Source organism: Acomys russatus, chromosome 29 (genome assembly GCF_903995435.1).
Source record: "Acomys russatus chromosome 29, mAcoRus1.1, whole genome shotgun sequence".
Classification (NCBI taxonomy): domain Eukaryota; kingdom Metazoa; phylum Chordata; class Mammalia; order Rodentia; family Muridae; genus Acomys; species Acomys russatus.
In genome coordinates this window covers 38,082,039-38,104,939 of record NC_067165.1, presented here as the reverse complement: position 1 = coordinate 38,104,939, position 22,901 = coordinate 38,082,039, and the positions used below count along the sequence as shown (strand labels likewise).

At 45.0% G+C, this 22,901-nt stretch overlaps 1 protein-coding gene across 1 annotated transcript; it reads left to right on the top strand.

Moving 5' to 3' along the window:
* Positions 1-11,012: 11,012 nt before the first annotated feature.
* LOC127211439 (arylacetamide deacetylase-like 3) lies at positions 11,013-22,428 on the top strand. The gene is made up of 4 exons (XM_051171317.1): positions 11,013-11,297; positions 18,697-18,913; positions 19,942-20,005; positions 20,567-22,428. The coding sequence occupies exons 1-4, from the start codon at positions 11,127-11,129 to the stop codon at positions 21,339-21,341; spliced, it is 1,227 nt and encodes a 408-aa protein (XP_051027274.1). The 5' UTR covers positions 11,013-11,126; the 3' UTR covers positions 21,342-22,428.
* The last annotated feature ends 473 nt before the right edge of the window (positions 22,429-22,901 follow it).

Below are 22,901 nucleotides of genomic sequence, written 5' to 3'. Positions count from 1 at the left end.
GAGATATGCCCTTGGGACCTTTTGAGCACCTGCCTTGGCCAGAAATACAAGAAAACACAGTGTTTCTTAGTCTAGTTTGATGATATCAGCTGAACTTAGATCCACTTTTTTCTAGCACAACACTCTTCCCTTGTCACTTTCCCCAAAGGACTTTTTAAAAAGCCACTGTTTTCCTGAAGCGCTCTACTTCAGACCTCCGCCATGCTGTTGCTCGTCTGACTGTCAGCATCACCCAAACTCTAGCCTGAAGGACAACTCAACTCTATTCCTCACTCTCCAAACTCCCTTTCTCTCCTTGAACCCTAAAACTCTGACACCAGTGACAGACAAGATAATGACGTCATCAAAGTTAAGTTGGCAGACTAATGAGTTTATTTGACTTCCTTACACAGCATGGGTGAGCCATTGCTTCAGAAGTGTGAGTGACCCCCCCCCAAACAGATCCATCACTACAATACCCTTCCCTATTATGGTAACCACATGAAAGCTCCGTCATGGAGCCTATATTCAGTGAACACGCGACTTAAATACTCTAGCATGTCCCAAGATCACTTGTATCTGGAGGAAGGAGGGAGCGAGCAGTGGTTACAATTCCAAGGGAGAGTCCTGTGACCCCTACTTCCCTCCTACCAGTGATCACCAATAGCCTCATCGTCTTCACTGAAGATACCCCCTACCTTTGTATGTAGGCAAGAGGGGAAAAAGCCACATATTAGATGAGGATTCTCTAAATGACTGATATCATCATACGGGTCCTTATAGGAGGGAGGTGGGAGGCCGGAGAGGATACGTAACAACCAAGGCAGGTGGCCCAGTAACCAAGGGAAGGGATCAAGAGATGAGGAACAAAGATGGCCTCCTGAAGCTGAAAAAGAGAAGGACCTGAATATGAGTGTCCAGAGGCACTATGCTCTCTACGCTGATTTTTGGACTTCTACCTCCAGAATGGGAGGAGAATTCAGTGGCTAAGTTTGTGATCACTTATTACAGCAGCGACAGGGACCTAATACAGCTTTGTCCTATTCTTCCTGAGAGGCATCATAAAGTATAAAGAGCCATCAATCAAACCATCCCTGAGCTAAGAAACGCACAGATCTGCCTACTCCTTCACCAGGGGAGCAACCTGCTGTTGCCTCATCACAGAGAGGTAGCGTGAAGGCACATCCACGCCCACCTCTCTCTGGTTTTCCCTGTCCTCCCATACAGAGTGGTCTATCCCCAGGACCAGAGAACCAGATAGGAGGATTGGCAAATCCAACACTCTGAAAGTTCTGGGCAGTGAGGAGTCAGCAGCAGGACATTTGGTGGGGTGGGGGTGGGGGGCGTAAAGAGGGATGCTGGGCATGGATACTAAGCCCAGCGGGATTGCCTTGCATGGCCAAGTTGAAGACTCAGATCCAGCTAAAAGCTCTTCCCACAGGTCTGGGATCCACTTCTGGGACTGGGATGAAACCCTGTAGTTACCAGCTATACTATCCACAGTGCGTCTACATAGTTCCCTATGAAGCTCTTCTCAGACCATCCTACCTGAGCATCCACCTGTTTCACACACACACAGGCTCTGATCGCATGACTGTAGCATCATCCTTCTTTCTGATTAAGTCTGTGAGAAGAATGGTTAGCTCAGGTATGTATGTGGGTAGGCATGTTGGCTGACATAAGGAAGTGGTGCCAGGTGGCTCTAGATACTTCCCACTTCCACCTATGGCCATGAAGAGCAGTCAGGTGGTTTCCTCAGACACCTGTGCATGCTTGGAGCTTTTCCTCATGATCTCACTGGGAGAAGCCACTTCTCCCTTGCAGAGCACTGATGACAGAGATGGGAAGAGTCTGGCATCCCCCTCTGAGAGAGCCTTTCACTGGGGGGAATCTTCACCTTAAATGCTTCCTAACTTCTGACTTTACTTAAGCAGAGAACAAAGCAGGAAGTATTATATCATACAAGAGAAGAACCATTTAATATTGATGATAACTGATACTGTTTGGGGCTGAATGTTGTCCCCTGGTCCCTAATCTGTATCTAAAGTTCTAACCCCCAACATACCCTAGAACAAGACATTATTTGAAGATGAGGGTCTTAGCAAGGCTGCTCCATTAAGACCCTATCAACTGTGACTAGCCAATTTACCCAAAGGGGGGAATTTTGGACATAAAAACAGAGAAATGGAGCCAGGCCGTAGTGACACATCCCTTTAATCCCAGCCCTCGGGAGGCAGAGGCAGGCAGATTGCTGTGAGTTAGTTCGAGGCCAGCCTGGTCTACAAAGTGAGTCCAGGACAGCCAGGGTTACACAGAGAGACCCTGTATCAAAAAAGAGAGAGAGAGAGAGAGAGATGAAGAGATAGAGGACAAAGGGAGAGAACTGCCTTCTCTAAGCCAGGACCCTTGCAGCTCTTCAGCCTTGCTGCCACCTTGATCCTTGTACTTCTGCTTGCTTTAAGTGGCAAAGACTAAAGTTCTGCTATTTAACACTCTCAGCCTGTGGCGTTTAATAACAGTCTGAGCAAAAGCTACTAAGGATGCCTGTAGTGATACATTTGCAAGCTCTTGATGGACAGAGCGATACAATACACAAAGAGAAATGTGATTAGAAATTTAGGGTGACTCCAAGAAACTTAACCATTTTGGGGTACACCGTGAGGTGGGATCTGTGAAGTCTGGACAGACCATGGCTGAACCTTGAGGGATTCCCACTATAGTGGTCAAATTGGTGTGTATTTGGTGTGCTGGAGGCTGACAGACTCTTGTCCTTCCTGTGCACAAGAAAAACCACGTGAGAGAAGAACATTACCAGACTTTTTTTTAATGAGGAGAGAGAGAGAGAGAGAGAGAGAGAGAGAGAGAGAGAGAGAGAGAGAGAGAGAGAGAGAGAGAGAGAGATTGAGATTCTCCAAAGAAAACTGATTTTATTTATTTAATAATACCATGGAAGTGGGGAAATGAAATATGGGAATTTATTTCTTTAAAAATAGCATGGAGCCAGGCTGTAGTGCAGCATGCCTTTAGTTCCAGCACTTGGGAAGCAGAGGCAGGCAGATCTCTATGAGTTCCAGGACAGCCTGGTCTACATTAGAGTGAATTCCAGGGCAGGACAACCCTGTCTCAAAAAACCATAAATCATGGAAGTAGGGAATTAAAGTGTGGGAAGAGGTAAGGAGGCATTTTTAAAAGCTCAAATCTGCAGGGTTACAAAAGACTCTTTGAAGCAACATTTTGACAATATTAAGGGTGATATCAGTTCAGAGTTTGAAGATAGTTACTGGGAATTCTTGGTTGAGGTTCTGGGAGAGTCTTATGCAATAGTTTCCATCAGGTAATCTGTGATAGCGTGTGCAAAGCCTTCCTTTCTTGCCTTCTGGTTTTATTTATTTTGTAAAGTGTTGACACAAAGGACTCCCTTGTAGTCCTGAGAGCATTCAAATCAACACCCTTCCAGGTTTGATTTCTGCCCTGTTGGAAACTTTCTCATAAAATACAGAAGCAATCTACAAGCAGAAGCCATGCTTCTGAGGCAGCTTCTGAGGAGGAGCACACAGCCATCCCGGAGGATGGAATATGTCACTTTATCCACAGCTTCCAGTGTCCTCCTTGGGGATTAAGAGCAACTGTTGTTCTTGCAAGGAACCCACGTTCAATTCCCACCACCCACACGGCGCCTCCCAACCTTCTGAAACACCAGTTCTATGGGATCTACACCCTCCTCTGGCCTCCGTGAGCACTGCTTGTACACGGTGCACAAACATACACACAGGCAGAGCAGCCATACACGTAGCATGAAAAACAAAGAGAAAAAACATAAATCAAGCCTCTTGAACAGAACACGGTGCTGCGATGCCAGCACTTGGGGGGGGGGGGGGTGGAGCAAGAGGATCAGGATCATCCTCAGCTACGGTGTGAGTTGAGGGACAAATCAAAGGATAACGATGCTGTTCAGTATGTTCAGAAGATGAGAATGATCACTGCCAGTCTTGTCTGGATTGCAATACAAATTGACAAAGCTGTCAATAGAGAGATAGCTTGTCTATGTACCAAAAATATGGAACTATTCTCTGTCTCTGTGTCTCTGTGTCTCTGTGTCTGTGTCTTGTCTCTCTGTCTCTCTGTCTCTCTCTCTCTCTCTCTCTCATCTCTCAACTCTCACTTAGAATTTTTTTCTCCTATTGAGATAATTATTACCAAAAAGTGAAAATCTGGATGTCAGACAATAGCTGATTAAATCAATTAGGGAGTATATAAATAATGTAATGATTATCTTTTTGTAGACTCTGAAAATTACATAAATAATTTTTTTGGTTATGGAAGAAGACAAGAGGAGGCTATAATGTCCCATGTAAACACCTGTGTAAACACACACACACACACACACACACACACACACACACTTGAACACACTTGAACACATGCTCATACACACACAAATACTTCTAGGTTTGGTTTTGTTTGAGCTTATACAATTTTGAGAATTTTAATTAAGAAAAAAATATGTAAAGTTGTGAATCTGATTTAGATTCAAAAGTGAGTGAAGTGTAATGTCACGTACCTACATGGCACTTGACAGCTGAGGGAAAAGGATTGCCACAGTTTGAAGAGGGCCTGGAACACACAGTGAGTTCCAGGCCAGCCTGAGCTACTGTCATGAGATCTTGTATCAAAAAATAATAATAATTAACAACAACACTAACGTGAGCCAGGACACCTAACACGGAATTTTTCTGACTTTTTAAAAAAAAGCAATAAATAAATAAATAAATAAATAAATAAATAACCCACCATTTGTTTCTTGAAGGTCTGCGCTGGACCCCAGGACAGCCTTGAACCTGTGGACCTCTTGTTTCGGATTCTCAGGCACTGGGATTACAGGCTGGACAACCGTTCCCAGCTCTCATCCTTTCCTTCTTATTATTTCCTTTTCCCATATTGACTTTTGTTTGTTTGTTGAAGTATTGATTTTGTTTTGTTTTCTTTTTTAAATCCACCACTCAGAAAGCAGAAGAAGACGGATCTCTGTAAGTTCGAGGCCATCCTGGTCTACATAGTGAGTTCGAGGACATCTGGGGCTCTATAGACAAAGCCTGTCTCAAAAAACATAAATAAACGATAAATAAAACACTGCTGGAGAGACGGTGGGTGTGGCTTGGTTGTAGGGTACCTGCATAGCAGTGCAGAGCCTCCGGACTGGTCTTTAGTGCCACACATCCCCATGCCACACACAGAATTTTTTTCTTTATTAGTACTATGCGTATATGAATGTGTGTGTGCATACACAAAGACTTGTGTGTGAAGATCAAAGGATTAATAAATTTCTGTATCTGCTGTTGCCTTCCACCATGGGTTCCAGAGGTGAACTCAGGATGTCAGTTTGGAACAGCAAGTGCCTTTATCTGCTGAGCAATCTTGCCAGCCCCTCGGAGTAATTTTTACCTCAGTATGTCTGCATAGATTTAAAAAAAAAAAAAATTCTTCCTGTTGTTGTGAAACACACTTTGCCCTAACATAGGTTTGCAACCAGCTGCCTATTGAGTAAGTCACAGGCAGTTCCTGTTTAGATTATATCCCACTTACTCATGTTCCTGCTTGGGGATGGATGGCAGACAGTGGTTTCTGGGAGTTTTCTTTGTTAGCTGAAATGCTGTTGTTGCATAAAAGAAGGCAGCATGAGAGGGGATTGCTTTGTCTGTGAAGTCCCTTGTGATGGGTACTTAGGAGTTTCTCTAACCTTCTGAAAACTGCTTAACTTTATCAAGACTCAGTTTTCTCATCCATTAATTGGGTACAAGACTTGAATCTATCAAAAGGCTAGACAGAGGAGCTGTGCATGTGTTGTGGTTTCTCTTCTAACTGGTCTTAAGGAGTCTGGAACAGGGATGGCCTCTAGCCCTGTCCTCATGAGACACTGTGGTCATGGGTAAAATCTGTTTGCCATGGGACCTCCCTTCACCTTGTTGTGAACTCTCTTTCCTGATGGCCTGACCTTTAGCAGGAAAGCTGTTTGTAAGGACAAGCTGCCTTTGTGATTCTCGTCAGGTTTTTGTCTGGCTTTTCTTTATCAAGACAGCTGTTTGCTGGGAGAGTCCCGACCAGACAGAGGACTCAGTTTAGGATTCTATCCACAAGAGACACGTAAAGCTGGCTCAACAGAACACATGCGGCAGCAGAATCGCAGGGCTCCCAGTTCTCAAAGCAAAGGGTGACATGCCTGGCATAGGCAGCAGGGGAAGGCAGCCGGCAGCTGGAGTTCACTGGGAGAAGAAAATTCCTGAGTCAAAATCCTTGTTGGGGACCAGTGACATGGTTAAGAAGCTTACCACACAAGGCTTAATGGCCTGAGTTTGGTCCACCAACCACACAGTAGGCGATAACTGAATCTCAAAAGGTTGTCCTCAGAGTCCACATGTGTCTCTGTCTCTGTCTCTGTCTCTCTCTCTGTCTCTCTCTCTCTCTCTGTTTGTGTGTGTGTGTGTGTGTGTGTGTGTGTGTGTGTGTGTGTGTGTGTATCTCTTTCTCTCTCATACACCCATGTAGTGGGAGTTTTGATGTCTTTAAAAACTCAGGTATGCCAGGGAAGCCAAGGCTACATACACAGAGAAACCCTGTCTCAAAAACAAAACAAAACAAAAAACTCAGTTATATTACGTAAACATTTTCTTTTAACCCTAGGAATGGGAGATATAGCTGCTGCAGATTGTCCACAGCAGCAGGCTATTTGCCTTGTGAGGGGCGTCATCTTTGCTAGCTGCAGATAGTTTAATTCTGGGGACACTCTGAGAGGGAATAAATGCCAGAGCCCAGAGAGGGACAGGGGGCTAGAAGGAAGAAGGCATCTGCTGCTCATCCCAGGCCCCCACCTCCAGCATGAGCTGCTCCTGGTTGCTCCTGTGGTTTGACAAGAAGCTGGAGACGTCCTGAAATGAAGATTGGACTTGCCCCAAGGAAAACAATGACCCTGAGCAGCAGGAAGTAGCTAAAGAGACCTATGCGCCCTCTTCTCACTAATCTTCTTTCTTTCCTACCTGGTGTTGGGGTGTTGGAAGGGATTGGGGTAGAGAGAGAAGGGAGGTGGAGGTATAAAGAACCTCAATAAAATAGCTTAAAAATATACATGCCTACATACACCCTAGTAGTAGTAGTAGTAATAATAATAATAATAATAATAATAATAATAATAATAATAATAATAATAATAATAATTTAAATAAAAATTAAAACCTTTATTCATATAGGAGTTATCTAAACAGTGGGTTACCATGTGTGTGTATGTGTGTGTGTATGCAGAGTCAGAGATTAATGTTGCGTGCCTTTTTCAATCACTTCTTCATCTTATGTTTTTGTTAATTGTTTTAAGATTTACTTTTGTGTATGTGTACATGTGGGCCATGTGTGTATGAGTGTCTTACAGAGGTCAAAAGAGGAGGTCAGATTTCCCCTGGAGTTGGACTTACATGTAATGAATTGTGAACTGTTCCACATGGGTGCTGAGAACCAAACTTGGGTCTTCTGCAAGAGCAGTGCACACTCTTAACCACTAACACATCACTCTAGCCACTTTAAAATTATTTATTTATTTATTGTGTGTGTGTGTGTGTGTGTGTGTGTGTGAGAGAGAGAGAGAGAGAGAGAGAGAGAGAGAGAGAGAGAGAGAGAGAGAGAGAGAATATGCATGTGCATATGGAGATCACAGGACAACTTATGGACATTGGTTCTCTCTACAGTGTGGGTGTCAGAGATCAGACTCGGGTTATCAGGCTTAGTAGCAAACTCTTTTACCCACCGAGCCGTCTTGACAGCCCTCCATCTTATTGAAAGACCATGAGATGGTCTTTTACTGAACCTGATTTTTCACCTATTCAGCCAGACTAGCAAGCCAGCAAGCCTCAGCCAAGCTCCCTGCACCCCACCCCCACCACACCATGCCAATGTTGAGGGTTCCAGGTGTGTGCTGCTATGCCTAGCTTTTCACATGGGTGTTAGGGATCCAAACTTAGGTCTCCATGCTTGTATGCGAACATTCTATGGGACTGAGATGTCTGTCCATGCTTACAGGTGGGAGTTCTAAGTGGTGGATTAGTCTGTAAGTATGAGTCTTGTGCCACACTGTGTCATGTTAGTTACTGTCCTATAAAGTTCATGTCAGCTGTGGAGGTCAGAGTGGGCCTGGGATGTTACGCCTAGATCGTCCATAGAGGGGATGTCTGAGCTAGGGATTGTATTGCTGTCCTAAAAGGACATGTCCAAAAGCAATTTGAGGAGGAAAGGTTTTATTTCAGCTTATAACCCTCAGGCCACATTCCATCACTGGGGGAAGTTGGGCCAGGAACTCAAGGCAGGAGCCTGGATTCAGGAACTGAAGCAGAGGCCATAGAGGAACCCGGATTTTTGCCCTGATCCTCCTGACTTATATAACCCAATGCCACCTACCCAGGGGTGGCACCATCCACAGTGGGATAGGCCCTCCAACATAGATCATTAATCAAAATAAATAAATAAATAAAAGTACACTACAGCCTGGCCTGCAGGCCAACCTTATGGGGACATTTTCTCAGTTAAGACTCCTTCCTCCCAAATGACTTAAGACTGTGCCAAGTTGACAAAGGCCTAGCCAACATAAGCGAGTTCACAAAAGACTGCTATTTGGATTAACATGAGTGAGGAATTAGGAGCAGCAGAACCCTGGAACAGTGTCAAGGATGACTGAGCCCTGACTTGTGTACCAACTGAACTCATTGTCATGCCATAACATACACAAAGGATGTAGCCCAAAGCTTACTGCAGAGAAAATAACCCTGGCTTCATTTTTACAAATGAATAAAACTTCTGGTCTGTGTTCCTTTCTCCCACACCAGCTCTCCTCACAGACTACAGCAGTGGCCTTCCCACTCCATCCCATGCCTCTCCCCTCCAAGCTTGCCACAGGGGTGTGATATGCTAAGAATCACCCTCAGGAGCCCTTCTTTTCTAGAGAGGAAAAGCATGAGAGAATCTTTAGATGCTCTACAGCCAGCCAGTGGAGGGCTGTGGAGACCTTCCAAGGCCAGGCAGAGGCTCCGCCATCTCTATTCACACCCCACTGGCCAGGATGCATTCCAGGCTCCCATGCCCATGGCCAGAGCTTTCCTGTTCGTTCACAAGGGACACGAGTGTGTATGGAGAGCGTGCTGTTTTCCTATCGTTGTTCGCTGTTTCTATCATGGCCATCTGTTGAGTGTGTGGAATGACACACTCACACGAAGGCTTTGCATTGGCTGATGGGTTTGTTGCACAAAAGAGCGTAGAAACTGTCAGTAACATTCTCCTCATTAGAACGTCAGCACTGAGCAGACCCAGCATGAGGTTTCTTAACCTCAGCTGTGTTGACATGCTAGATCAGACACTTATGTGTTGCAAGGGCCAATATATGTCTATGAGATGCTAATATCCAGATCACCTGTCACCCACAGTTCTCCAAGCACTGGCCCAATGTCTCTTGAGAGGTAAAATTCCCCCCCCCCCCGCCTTTTTTTTTAAAGCTTCTGTTCCATTACCAGGTTGGGGAATATTCTTGTTTCATTTTGGTGGCTGAAATAAAATACCCTGATGAAAAACAACTTAGGGGAGAAAAGGGATTCATTCAGGTTCATAATTCCAGGTTACAGTTCATCACTGTGGGATAAATCAAAGCAGGAATTTCAAACAGCTTATTGCCCCCACAGGCAAGAGCACAGAGAAATTAATGCATGCATGCTTGCTTGCTTGCTTGCTTGCTTGCTTGCTTGCTTGCTTGCACTCATCTCCATTCCTTTGTTCTTACACTGTTCAGGACCCCCTGACTAGGGAATGGTGCTGCCCACAGTGGCCTGGGTTTTCGTACATCGAGTAGTTTAACTAAGACAATGCCCTATAGGCATTGTCCACAGACCAACCTAATGTGAACAATTCCTCATGTGGACTTTCTTCCCAGTTGACTCTAGGTTGCGTTAATTTGACAATTAAAGCCAACCACCACAGGGAGGCAGTTACTATGATGATGTAGGACCTCCTTGCTAGGAAAAGTTGTAAAAACTGCCTTAATGTCTTGCCTGACCTAGAAAACAGGCATGCTTAAGCTTCCCTCTTTTACAATGGAGAGAGAAAAAAAAAACCTGTTTATCAATCCTTCGGAATGGTGGAGATCTGCATAGTCCTGACAAAGAACCAGACCTTGATCCAGCCTCTAGGCATAAAAGCCACAGAGTTGAGGGCTGGAGAGATGACTTAGTAGTTAACAGCACTGGCTGTTCATGCAGCAGACCTGGGTTCAATTTCCAGCACCCACGTGGTAGCTCACAATCATCTGTAACTCCATTCCAGTGGGTCTGACACTGCCTTATGGCATCCAGTGCACCCGACAGGCGTGAGGAACAGACACATGTGCAGGCAAAATACTCACACACATAAAATAATAAATAAATAAATAAATGTTAAAAGAAGGATAACAATGGAAACATTTCTGCATTCAAAAGGTATGTTCTACAGTCTAGGGACAGACATCTTGGGTGATGATAAAAGCCACAGATAAAAATTAAGTCATGTGGTGGGACAGGGCCCTTGGGGCTGTTGGTAGTGATGTACTGAAATTTTGACCAGCTAGCTAGGAGAAGGTGACACTTGAGCAGCTGCAGGCAGGACAGGAAGAACAGAATCCAGTTTTCATCTGGTATGTGGGGGGATGGGGGGTTGTTACACAGAGAACCAGCAAGCACAAACGCCCTAAAGCCGCCTCACTTAGTTAAGGAATAGTAAGTGTTGTCACACTAGAATTGGGGTGTAGACAATAAGGTCTAAGGGCAAGTGTCTAACGACTGCAGCAACTCTGTGGCTTACCCAATGCCCTATCTAGAACTGATGCCAGGATTTTAAGTAGGAACTGCGATCTCTTCCCTTCTGAAAGAGGCTGTAGGGACCACTTTCTCCTCTGCATGGGTCCTGGCCTACAACCACGCCCTCCCCTCAGTCCTTAAGTGACTCCTTGCCTGGGCTGGGCCAGATTACCAGAAGCAAGGAGGTGGAGAGGGAAGTCAGCGACGTATAAAGGAGGCCTGATGATCTGCACTGTGTTCTACGGCCTGTGGCAGGCTCAGGTGACACTTGGCCTCCTTTGAAGTGGAAGCAGCATGGTGGTTCTGGCCCTGACAATCCTTGTAGGTGCTGTGTCTGTGCTCTCGCTGGGGGTTCTGCTGTGGGTGATCTGTAAACACTTTTGGATCGAACACATCCCGGAAGGCATCACTCACCCCATGAGGCTGCGATTCCTCAGTTGCTTTCTACACTTGTCAATGACATGGGTGAGTTTATATTTTGCTTGTCTCCTTCACCTGAGGGCTGAGGATAGAAGTTAGTATAAATCAGATCCTGGATGCTTCAGTACTATCCACAATTCAATGGATGTTTGCTTTCTCGATGTTTCCATTGCTATAACAATATACTCGAGACAATTGATCTACAAAGCAAAAAAGGTCATTTAGGCTCATGGATTTTGAGGTTGTAACTTGTGATGTCGCCCTTATTGTTTTGGGAGAGAGAGGATATGGCTAAGGAAAACTATTCATGTCGCAAGGAACAATAGAGAAAGAAGGTCTGAGATTCCATAGTGCCTTGTTTAAAATTCATTTTGTATTTATCATACAAAAGAATGGCCCTCACCGTGTATTTTAGAGTGCATGCATCATTAGATTATGATTTTTTTTTCAAGACAGGGTTTCTCTGTGTAGCCCTGGCTGTCTAGAACTTACTCTGTAGAGCAGGCTGGCCTCGAACTCAGAGATCTGCCCACCTTTGCCTACTGAGTGGTGGGATTCATGGTATGTGTGACTTCCTCCTGGCTGAGATTTTGTCCTTACACTCTACCTTCCCTGATCAGCCTATGTCCCCAGTGACCTCCACTAAGCCTTTCTTCCCAAAGGCTCTTCCACCTATAAATAGCATCACCATGGAATGTGCAAACTATGGTACTCCGTTAATACAGAGGAAAAAGTCAATCTCCATCCTTGTTAGCCCTCAGTACTTTGCTGAAGGTAGGGATGAGTTTTGGAGCTTCTGTGACTACAGAGATCTGCTAGCTAGAGTCAGCAAGCAACAGAATTAAGAAAACAGAAAGCAAACTAGTATGTTAGGTGAAGACATGAGCAGAACCATAGAACACACTTTTTTAAAAACATTAGAAATTATTTATGTTATGTGTGTGGGTGTTTTATCGGTGTGCATATCTGTTCACCATGTGTGTGCAGTACCCGCAGGTACCAGAAGAGGGCATTAGATTCTCCTGGGACTAGAGTTATAGATGGTTGTGAGCCACCATGTTGGTGCTAGGAATCGAACATGAGTCCTCTGGAAGAGCAGTTGTCATCACTCTAAACTGATGAGCCCCATAGAACCTAACTTTAACAAATTCTTTGTTCGATTTTTAAAAATGTTTTTTAAGGCCAGGTGTGGTGGCCCAGGTGATCCCAGCACTTGGGAGGTAGAAGCAGATGCATCTCTGTGGGTATGAAGCCAGCCAGGTCCACATGGTGAGTTCTAGGATAGCCAAGGATATGAAGAGAAACCCTGTCTCAAAAACAAACAAAAGACAAAAACAGAAAACAAAAAACCCTAATTTTTAAAAACAGTTGTTATACAAAATACTAGTTTTCATAACAGCATTTTCAAAGAAAAATGTGCTTTTTAAATAATTCTCCTCCTAACCTGCTCTCTTACACCCTTCTACCCCCTGTAACCTCCACTCTATCTTCATATCCATGGGCCCTATGGCTTTGTCTCCCATTTTTAAAGCCCCTCTCTCCATCTCATAACCTCTTTCCTATTTCATAGCTCATAGCCACACTCAAAACCACTTTTACACACACATATAAATATTATAAGCTAGGGTTCAGACATGAGAGAGAACATGATTTTTGCCTGGGTCATCTCACTTACAGTAATGACCAAGGAATTTATATCCTACCCCAGAGACATTTATGCATCCATGTTCATTCAGCTCTATTCACAATATCCAGGGAATGAAATCACCTAGACATCCACCAACAGATAAATAGATGAAGAAAATATACAATAGGAATGCACAAATTTTTAAAAAGGAGCCAAGGTCTCACTATGTAGACCAGGCTTGCCTTGAACTCAAGAGAGTTTGGCCTGCCTCTGCCTCTTGAGTGTTGGGAGTAAACATGCGCATCATCACACCTAGACACAATGGAATTTTACTCAACCATTTAAAAAAATGAAAGTATATTTTTAGAAAAAATGGTGGACCTGGAGATCATTACGTTAAGCCAAATGTACCAGACTTAAAATGGTACCCTGGGCCTGCTTCTGCAAATGGCCCGACTAGAATCTCAGTTTTCCCCCTTTGCATTTCTTCTTGTAGTCTACAGTTCAAGTTTCTAGTTACCAAGTCTCAGATTCTCTGTCTGCTACATATGGGATCCTAGCAGCCCCTGTTGCATTTCTCAGGGATCCCAGAGTTGAACTATCCAGAGGGTGTATTGCAACATCCACGGTAGGGTAAACCCTCCTTATGTGTTACACAGTCAGTGTTAATTCTTTTCTGTAATGGTGTCTTATTCAACCACTGTGTGGTTTTCATAGCCCAGTCTTTGAGCTCAGGGATGGGTGGAAGAGAAAGTCCTAGGGAAAGTCTGCCTCCAGGGAGCTTGCAGTCCATGCTAGGAGAGGAAGGGGGCCCAGCCAGTGTTAAGAAAGCTCACAAGGAATCTAGCAACAAATAGCTTGAAGAGGCCAGGCCCAGGAGGAAAACACAGCGAGGCAGCAGGAAGCCCATGGCTTGCTCACTCCAAGGTCAGAATGCAAGGGGCCCATAGCTTTGATGGATCAGATACCATATTTTCACTGCTAACTTCTGATTGTAGCCTCTCCTGCCATGGAGGGCTGCAAGTTAGCAGCGTGCAGTCCCCAGTGTAACCCTAGTACAAGAGGAATCACAGGTGCTTTGTCTGCAGAGTTACTTCATCTGCTACAGACATGAGGGGTTGTGCTCTCCTCACCTATCCCGGCGCAGGGTGCTATCAGATGGCAGCCGACACTTATCTGTCCATGCGTGTGCGTCATCGCATCACACATTACTTGTCTGACAGCTATGGGCATAGGAAACTGCCTTCCTGGATGAATTCCATGTGTTTATTATATAGTAAAGGGAGCAGGACTGTCTCTGACATGGACTCCGTTGCCTGATTTTTGATCACCTCCCCCTGATGGGACCTGCCTTGCTGGGCCACAGGGGAAGAGGATGCACTCAGTCCTGATGTGAATTGATGAGCTGTGGTGGGTGGGTAGGGGGGGTCTTCCCTTTCTGGGTTTTAGGGCAGGGAGAATGGGGGAGGAGGGAGGACTTGGAGGAGAGGAAGAAGCTCACTACAACCAATGTAAAGTGAATAAATAAATTAATTAATTAATAATAATAATAAAAATAAAGTTTTCTGTGGAGCTGGGGAGACAGTGCAATCTGTAAAGTGCCTGCTGCTGAAACTTGAGAGCCTGGGTTCAGATCATAAGAAGCCAAGCACAGAGCTGAGAATGGCGCGGTCTGAGCCTAAAGAGACCCTGTCTCAAAAACAAATTAGATGGATCAGGAAGGTGGCGCAGCAGCTAATGTTGGTTGTTAGCAAGCCTAACGACCTGAGTTCTCTCTCTGGGTCCCACATGATGGTAGAACAGAATTGACTCCCTTCAAGTTGTCCTCTGACCTCTGTAACACACAGACACCACACACACACACACACACACACACACACACACACACACACACTTAAATAAACATAATAAAATAATAAATAATTGAATAAATAAACATGATGGAGTGCAATTGAAGAAAGACATCCAAGCTGGGTATGGTGGCGCATGACCTTAATCTCAGCACTCTGGAGGCAGAAGCAGGTGGATCGCTGTGAGTTCGAGGCTAGCCTGATCTACAAAGTGAGTCTGGGATGGCCAAGGCTACACAGAGAAACCCTGTCTCAAAAAACCAAAAAAAAAAGAAAAAGAAAAAAAGAAAGGAAGACATCCAGTGTTGACCTCTGGCCTCCTCATGCACACAGATGTACACACAGATGTACACACAGGTGTACACACAGGTGTACACACAGATGTACACACAGATGTACACATAGATGTACACACAGATGTACACACAGGTGTACACACAGGTGTACACACAGATGTACACACAGGTGTACACACAGGTGTACACACAGATGTACACACAGATGTACACACAGATGTACACATAGATGTACACACAGGTGTACACACAGATGTACACACAGGTGTACACACAGATGTACACACAGATGTACACATACTTGTACACATAGATGTACACACAGGTGTACACACAGATGTACACATAGATGTACACACAGGTGTACACACAGGTGTACACACAGATGTACACACAGATGTACACACAGATGTACACACAGATGTACACACAGATGTACACACAGGTGTACACACAGGTGTACACATAGGTGTACACACAGATGTACACACAGGTGTACACACAGGTGTACACACAGATGTACACATACGTGTACACACAGATGTACACACAGGTGTACACACAGGTGTACACACAGATGTACACACAGATGTACACACAGGTGTACACACAGGTGTACACACAGATGTACACACAGATGTACACATAGGTGTACACACAGGTGTACACACAGATGTACACACAGATGTACACACAGATGTACACATAGATGTACACACAGATGTGCTCACAGGTGTACACACAGGTGTACACACAGGTGTACATAGATGTACACACAGATGTACACACAGGTGTACACACATGTGTACACATAGATGTACACAAAGATGTACACACAGGTGTACACACAGGTGTACACACAGATGTACACACAGATGTACACATAGATGTACACACAGATGTGCTCACAGGTGTACACACAGATGTACACACAGATGTACACACAGATGTACACACAGGTGTACACACAGATGTACACACAGATGTACACATAGATGTACACATAGATGTACACACAGATGTACACACAGATGTACACATAGATGTACACACAGATGTACACACAGATGTACACACAGGTGTACACACAGGTGTACATAGATGTACACACAGATGTACACACAGATGTACACACAGGTGTACACACAGGTGTACACACAGATGTACACACAGATGTACACACAGGTGTACACATAGATGTACACACAGGTGTACACACAGGTGTACACACAGATGTACACACAGGTGTACACACAGATGTACACATAGATGTACACACAGATGTACACACAGGTGTACACATAGATGTACACACAGATGTACACACACCTACACTAACAAGTACATACAACACATACACCCAACATACTACACACACCCCAAAAAGAAAAAAAAATGGTCTGAGATGAGACCACAAGCTTCATTCACAGCCAAAATGCTTGTGATTTAGGACTAGAAACTACTGGAAAGACCCAGGGAGTGTCCACTTATTCATTTATTTACTTATTCATTTGGAATTTTGTTTGTTTGTTTGTTTGTTGTTATTTTTTTGGTTTTTTTTTTTTTTTTGAGACAGGATTTCTCTGTGTAGCCTTGGCTGCACTGGACTCACTTTGTAGACCAGGCTGGTCTCGAACTCACATCGATCCACCTGCCTCTGCCTCCCGAGTGCTGGGATTAAAGTCGTGCCCCACCACGCCCAGCTGCAATTTTTTTTTCATACAGTATATTCTGATATGTTTCCCTCCCTCCTTTCCTCTCAGTGTCTCCCCATTTTCTACCCATTCGACTCCATGCTTCCTTTATCTCTATCTTCAGAGAAAAAAAAAAAAAACAGGCCAATGAAGAAAAACCAAACCAGAATAAAACAAAGCACGCAGGGAAGCAGAGGGAAGCTGGACCTGGTGGCGCACGCCTTTAAACCCAGCACTCGGGAGGCAGAGGCAGGCAGATCTGCGAGTTCGAGGCCAGCCTGGTCTACAGAGTTGACTTCCAGGACAGCCAGGGCTACACAGAGAAACCCGGGTCTCAAAAAAAAAACAAAAAATAAATAAATAAATCATAATAGCAAAGCAAACTACCAGCAAGGTTTAAAAAAAAAAAAAAGCCCAGCCAAGGGTCACAACTTTATTCCTAGCATTTGGGGAGACTAAGGCAGGTGGATCACTGTGAGCTGGGGCCAGCCTGGCCTCCAAACTGAGTCCAGGACAGCCAAGGCCAAAACAAGCCTTATGAGACAATACATGTCTAAGAACCAGCACTGAGATTATATTGTGTTGGCATCTACTGCTGGGTATGCAACCCCCCTTTCAATGCGGTTTGTTTACCCATAAGACTCCACTCTTGGTCAGGGGTGGGAGCTGGTGTCCACTTCCCTCTTAGCACTAGAACCTCATCTCGCTTGGACCCGCATAGGCCTGTGCACACTGCCACAGTCTCTGTGAGTTCCTATGTGTGTCAATTCTGTTCTGCCTCAAAGACACAGTCTCCTTGTTGTCACCTAGCCCCATTGCCTCTCCTTCCCCCTGAGCTTTCAGGAGAGGATTTTGTTGGAGATGTCCCATTTATAATTTATTATTTGTCCGCCGTCTAGATGTGGTCTCTGTATTTGTTACCGTCTCCTGCAGGAGGAAACTTCTCTGATGATGGCTGAGCCAGACACTGGTCTATGGATATAGAAGAATGTTACTTATTTATATTTATATTTATATTTATATTTATATTTATATTTATATTTGAAAACCTTTAGCTAGATATCAGTGATAACACAATAGGGCAGGAGAGATGGCTCAGTAGTTAAGAGTACTGTCTGTTCTTCCAGAGGTCCTGAGTTCAATTCCTGGCAACAACATGGTGGCTCGCAACCATCTGTAATGTGATCTGATGCAGGGATACTCGCAAATAGAGGACTCATACATAAAATAAATTTTTCCCAGTATGGTGGCCCACACCTTTAATCCCAGCATTCAGGAGGCAGAGGCAGGTGGAGTTTGGGGCTAGCCTGGTCTACAGAGTAAGTTCCAAGACAGCCAAGACTATACAGAGAAACCCTGTCTTAAAAACAAAGAACAAAAAAGAAAAAGAAATAAAGAAAAAAAAAACAATACAATAACCGCCCATGGGCCTCCACCTGCACTGACATCACTGGCCCATACATCTTTGCACTTCCTTCCTCATTCCTAATTTTCCTAAAGAGAAAAACCTTTCACATCACATTTTTTTCCAAAAACAATTCAGTAGATGCCATGGAAAGATAGGAAAACAACCTTCTCTCCCTCTTCAAAAACATTACCTCCATGGCAATATTTGGGAGAGCCAGGCTTTCTTCCTTGGAGAGAAGACAATGCCCAGACCTTAGGTAGAACAAGAGTCTTCAAAAGGGATCCTCAAGGGATGGCCAGAGGCCTGGTTTGTCATGGCTGGCAAAAGGTTAGGAAGAGGAGTAGATCTGGTGGTGGAGCCACATGGGTAAGTGTGGCTTTAACTGCAGGTGCCTCGTGAGACTGCTTAGGAGAGGGAAGAAGCACAGGAGGTCTATGGTCCAGTCTGACCAATATTTTCCAAGATCCTTCTTGGCACCAGGAAGGATAAATGTGGCCAACAGGCTCCCAGGGGCATGCAAAGTGAGTGGTGCCTAATCCACAACCCATTGCCTCTTCTCTCTCTAACAGGGGATGATTTTTGAGAAGCTGGGACTGTGTTATGCGGCCCAGTTTGCCAGTTTTCTGCATGATCTGAAGCCACTCAAGAAAGACCCTGATGTTGTAGTCACAGATATTCACTTTGGGACAGTCCCTGTGAAGTTGTACAAACCCAAGGAACCCTCCTCCACCCCCAGGACTGGCATCATCTTCTTCCATGGTGGTGGAAGCATCCTGGGGAGCTTGAGTAAGAAAGAACCTTTCTTCTGGCTTCTTCAAGTCCCCTGTCACCTGGCTAAATGGGACTGAAAGAAAGGTCCCTCAGGGGGTGGATGCTAGAGAGATGGCTCAGTAGTTAAGATCATGTGCTGCTCTTCCCGAGGACCCAAGTTGGGCCCCTAACACCCATGTGGGGCATCATACAACTGACTACAACTCTGGCTCCAGGAGATCTAGAAGCAGCAGTAGACCTAGCAGCAGCAGCTCCTCCTCCTCCTCCTCCTCCTCCTCCTCCTCCTCCTCCTCCTCCTCCTCCTCCTCCTCCTCCTCCTCCTCCTCTTCCTCCTCCTCCTCCTCCTCCTCCTCCCCCCTTGTTTCTGTGGAACACATTCACACAAGTGTGTATAACACATGCACATACGTAAAAGTAAAATAAATATTTTTAAAAAAGAATGATGGGGCTGGAGAGATGGCTTAGAGGCTAAGGGCACTGACTGCTCCTCCAGAGGTCCTGAGTTCAATTCCCAGCTACCACATGGTGGCTTCCAACCATCTATACTGTGATCTGATGCCCTCTTCTGGCCTGCAGGTGTATGTGCAGGCAGAGCACAGTATACATAATAAATTTTTTTTAAGTTAAAAAAAAAAAAAAGAATGATCATTTCTTCTGGTATACAGTCTACTGTTAGGACCAGGAAAACCCAGGGCAATTTGTAGGCACAGATCATTTTGGTGGCACATTATGCAATGGTCTGACCTCTTCCTAAATTGATATAAGAGAATGCCACTTTCACACAACAAGGCACTGTGCTCTATTCACTTTGGGGTGTTTTTGATAAGTGGTAGAGTGCATCAGGTCACGGGCATCTTGGAAACTGTTGTCCTTGCAGCTCACAGAAGCAACACAGTGAAAAGGTGGCAGGCTATTTACAACCAGAAGCTATTTCATGATCTGCTCAGCTAACGCAGGTGCTCTGTTTACAAGAAGAGGAAGGCCACAAAGGCTGGAGAATGAAAATGTCCTAGTAAATGTGACATTTAATTTTGTCTTTCCAGGAACCCACCACAACATATGCTTGCGTTTGGCCAAGGACTGTGACTCTGTCGTGGCATCAGTCGGGTGAGAGAGGGGGCAATGGGAACACACAGGCAAACATCTATGATTTGTAGTGAGAGGGTCTGAGGTTTAAGCTTGAAGCCAATAGAATTGGAGCAGAAAATACAGGAGGGCTGTGCCCTGAGGAGCCATTAATGAGAAAAAAAGGGAGAGAGGAGAGAGAGTGGACTAGATTCCCTTCCTTGGTGCAGGAAGTATTTGTGGATAAACACATCATTTAACCCTGTCATTTGGAGGCTGATGGGACTGGGTGTGGCACTTTGCCTTTGGTTGGAAGAGTTCATACCAGCCCTGCCTGGGGCAGACAGGTTACATTTCCTCTGCCTAGGGTTAGCAGTGTCCAGCATGGCCACTGGAACATCTAAACAATATCACACCCATTCCCAATTGGAATGGTAATTACCTCCTCTGAACCTATGTGGCAGGCATGAGGGCTTTAGATACATTTGTGTTTAGGCCCTTGCCTACTTCCTCCTCTCCAGGCTTCGAAGGGGGATTTGAGATATGAGAAGTCAGACGAGGCCGAGCATTGTACATAATCTATGGTCCTTGATTCCTCTGTAGATACAGAAAGTCTCCCATGTACAAGTACCCAGTGATGAAAGAAGACTGTGAGACAGCTACTGTCCACTTTCTGAGATCACTGCATGTGTATGGAGTGGATCCAGCTCGAGTTGTGGTCTGTGGGGACAGCATAGGAGGGCATGCAGCCACTGTGGTTTGTCAAGAGGTTATGAACCGAAAAGATCTCCCCAAGTTCCGGGCTCAGGTTCTGATATACTCCCTACTGCAAAGCATAGATTTCCAGAGCCCTTCTTATCAACAAAATGACAATATCCCATTGCTTTCTTGGAATCTGGCCTTTTATTGCTGGTGTTGTCACCTAGACATAAACTCTTCCTGGAAAAGTGTCATCAAGAACGGTAAGCATCTGCCTCCCGAAGTCTGGGAGAAATACAGAAAGTGGTTGGGCTCAGAACACATCCCGGAGAGATTTAAGAAGCGAGGCTACCAACCTGTACCCCCGGGGCCTGTAAATGAAGATGCTTACGAGGAGATCAAGTTCATACTGAATGCTACCTGCTCACCCCTCATTGCAGAAGACGATATAGTGTCTCAGCTCCCAGAAACCTGCATTGTGAGCTGTGAGTATGACCTTATCCGAGACCACTCACTCCTATACAAGAAGAGGCTGGAAGATCTGGGGGTGCCTGTGACGTGGCATCATATGGAGGACGGTTTCCATGGAGTGCTAAACACTTTTGACATTAGGTTCCTGAGCTTCCCTTGCTCCTCAAGAATTATGGATGTGGTTATCCAGTTTATTAAAAAACTGTGACCCTCACTCCTTCCCTGGTGTGGGAGGGTGGGGAGGGTAAGTGTCCCATCAACCTAGTCTGAGTTCTAGAATAATATACAGTGTCTGTGGTCTTTATGATGACCATAGAGGAGGCAGGCTGAGGAGGATGGAGTGAGGCTCTGTGTCTTCATTCACTATTGGGGGAAATCTGAGCTGACCATTTCCAGCATCCATTTGAGAGACTGTATCTCTGCAGGAAGCCTGCCCATTATCTGCTTAGCTAGAAGTCAGGCTGTCTAGGCTGCTTGAGACTATATGATAGGTGTATCTGGTTATGTGGCCTTGGAGAAAACAGCTGTGTTGTGTTACAGTCTCCATGAGCTTTGCCAGACTGTCTCAGAGTGTAGCTCTTCTCATGCCCAAGTCTGGTTTGTGGTGGTGACACTCCCTGAGTAACCCAGCTTGCTTGAACTGAAAGCCAGGAGACAGTGGAGACAGATTCCTCATGGTACATAGCTCCTAGACAGAGCCAGGTGAAGACAGCCTGAGTTATCTACCTGGGAGAACTTAGAAGTTCTGGGTGTCAGGGTAGAGTTCCCAACAAATGGCCCTGAAGCACCATCATAAATATTAAATGACCAGAGTGGGAGGGAAGCTGAGTTCAACCAAGCTCAGACCACATTCACACTGGGAGATCCAGAGAAAGCCAATGGAGCAGATGTGCTAGTGCTGACTAAGCACTAAGCTGACCAAGTTCTAAGAGAAAGAATCAATGCATAGTGCCTCATAGAGATGTAAAGTGGATTGCCATACATATTAGTGAAAACTAGGTATGAATCGGGTGTGGTCTGATGTAGGGACTCGGAAAGGACCACTGGCTTACCCTTATTCAGCCTCTGCCCTTCTCTACTTCGTGCTGGCATCTTCATCTCTCTATGCAGTGGCCCTGAACAACTAATTCCCTGCTGGGGCTGGAGAGATGCCTCAGTGGTTAAAAGCACTGTCTTGCTCTTCCAAAGGTCCTGAGTTCAATTCCCAGCAACCACATGGTGGCTCACAACCATCTGTAATGTGATTTGATGCCCTCTTCTGGCATGCAGGTGTACATGCAGATAGAGCACTCATATACAAAAAATAAATATTTTAAAAAATAATTCCCTGCCAAGTTCCCTAAGAGCTATGTTCATTTTTACGGGAGTATCCATTTTCCTCAGCAGTCCCAACAAAAAACTTACTGGTGTTCTAAGCTGTGTTACAAATGAAGGAATAGAAATTTCTTTCTTTTTTTTTTTTTCTTTTTTTTTTTTTTATTAATTTATTCTTGTTACATCTCAATGTTTATCCCATCCCTTGTATCCTCCCATTCCTCCCCCCCCCATTTTCCCATTATTCCCCTCCCCTATGACTGTTCCTGAGGGGGATTATGTCCCCCTATATATTCTCATAGGGTATCAAGTCTCTTCTTGGCTACTTGCTGTCCTTCCTGAGTGCCACCAGGTCTCCCCCTCCAGGGGACATGGTCAAATGTGAGGCACCAGAGTACATGAGAAAGTCGTATCACACTCTCCACTCAACTGTGGAGAATATTCTGACCATTGG

Bases quoted from the DNA above. Each gene is read 5' to 3' on its own strand.
- LOC127211439 (XM_051171317.1), top strand. From the start codon at position 11,127: ATGGTGGTTCTGGCCCTGACAATCCTTGTAGGTGCTGTGTCTGTGCTC. The intron at 18,914-19,941 runs GTAAGAAAGAAC...TTGTCTTTCCAG, and splicing joins AAGCATCCTGGGGAGCTTGA to GAACCCACCACAACATATGC. The intron at 20,006-20,566 runs GTGAGAGAGGGG...ATTCCTCTGTAG, and splicing joins TCTGTCGTGGCATCAGTCGG to ATACAGAAAGTCTCCCATGT.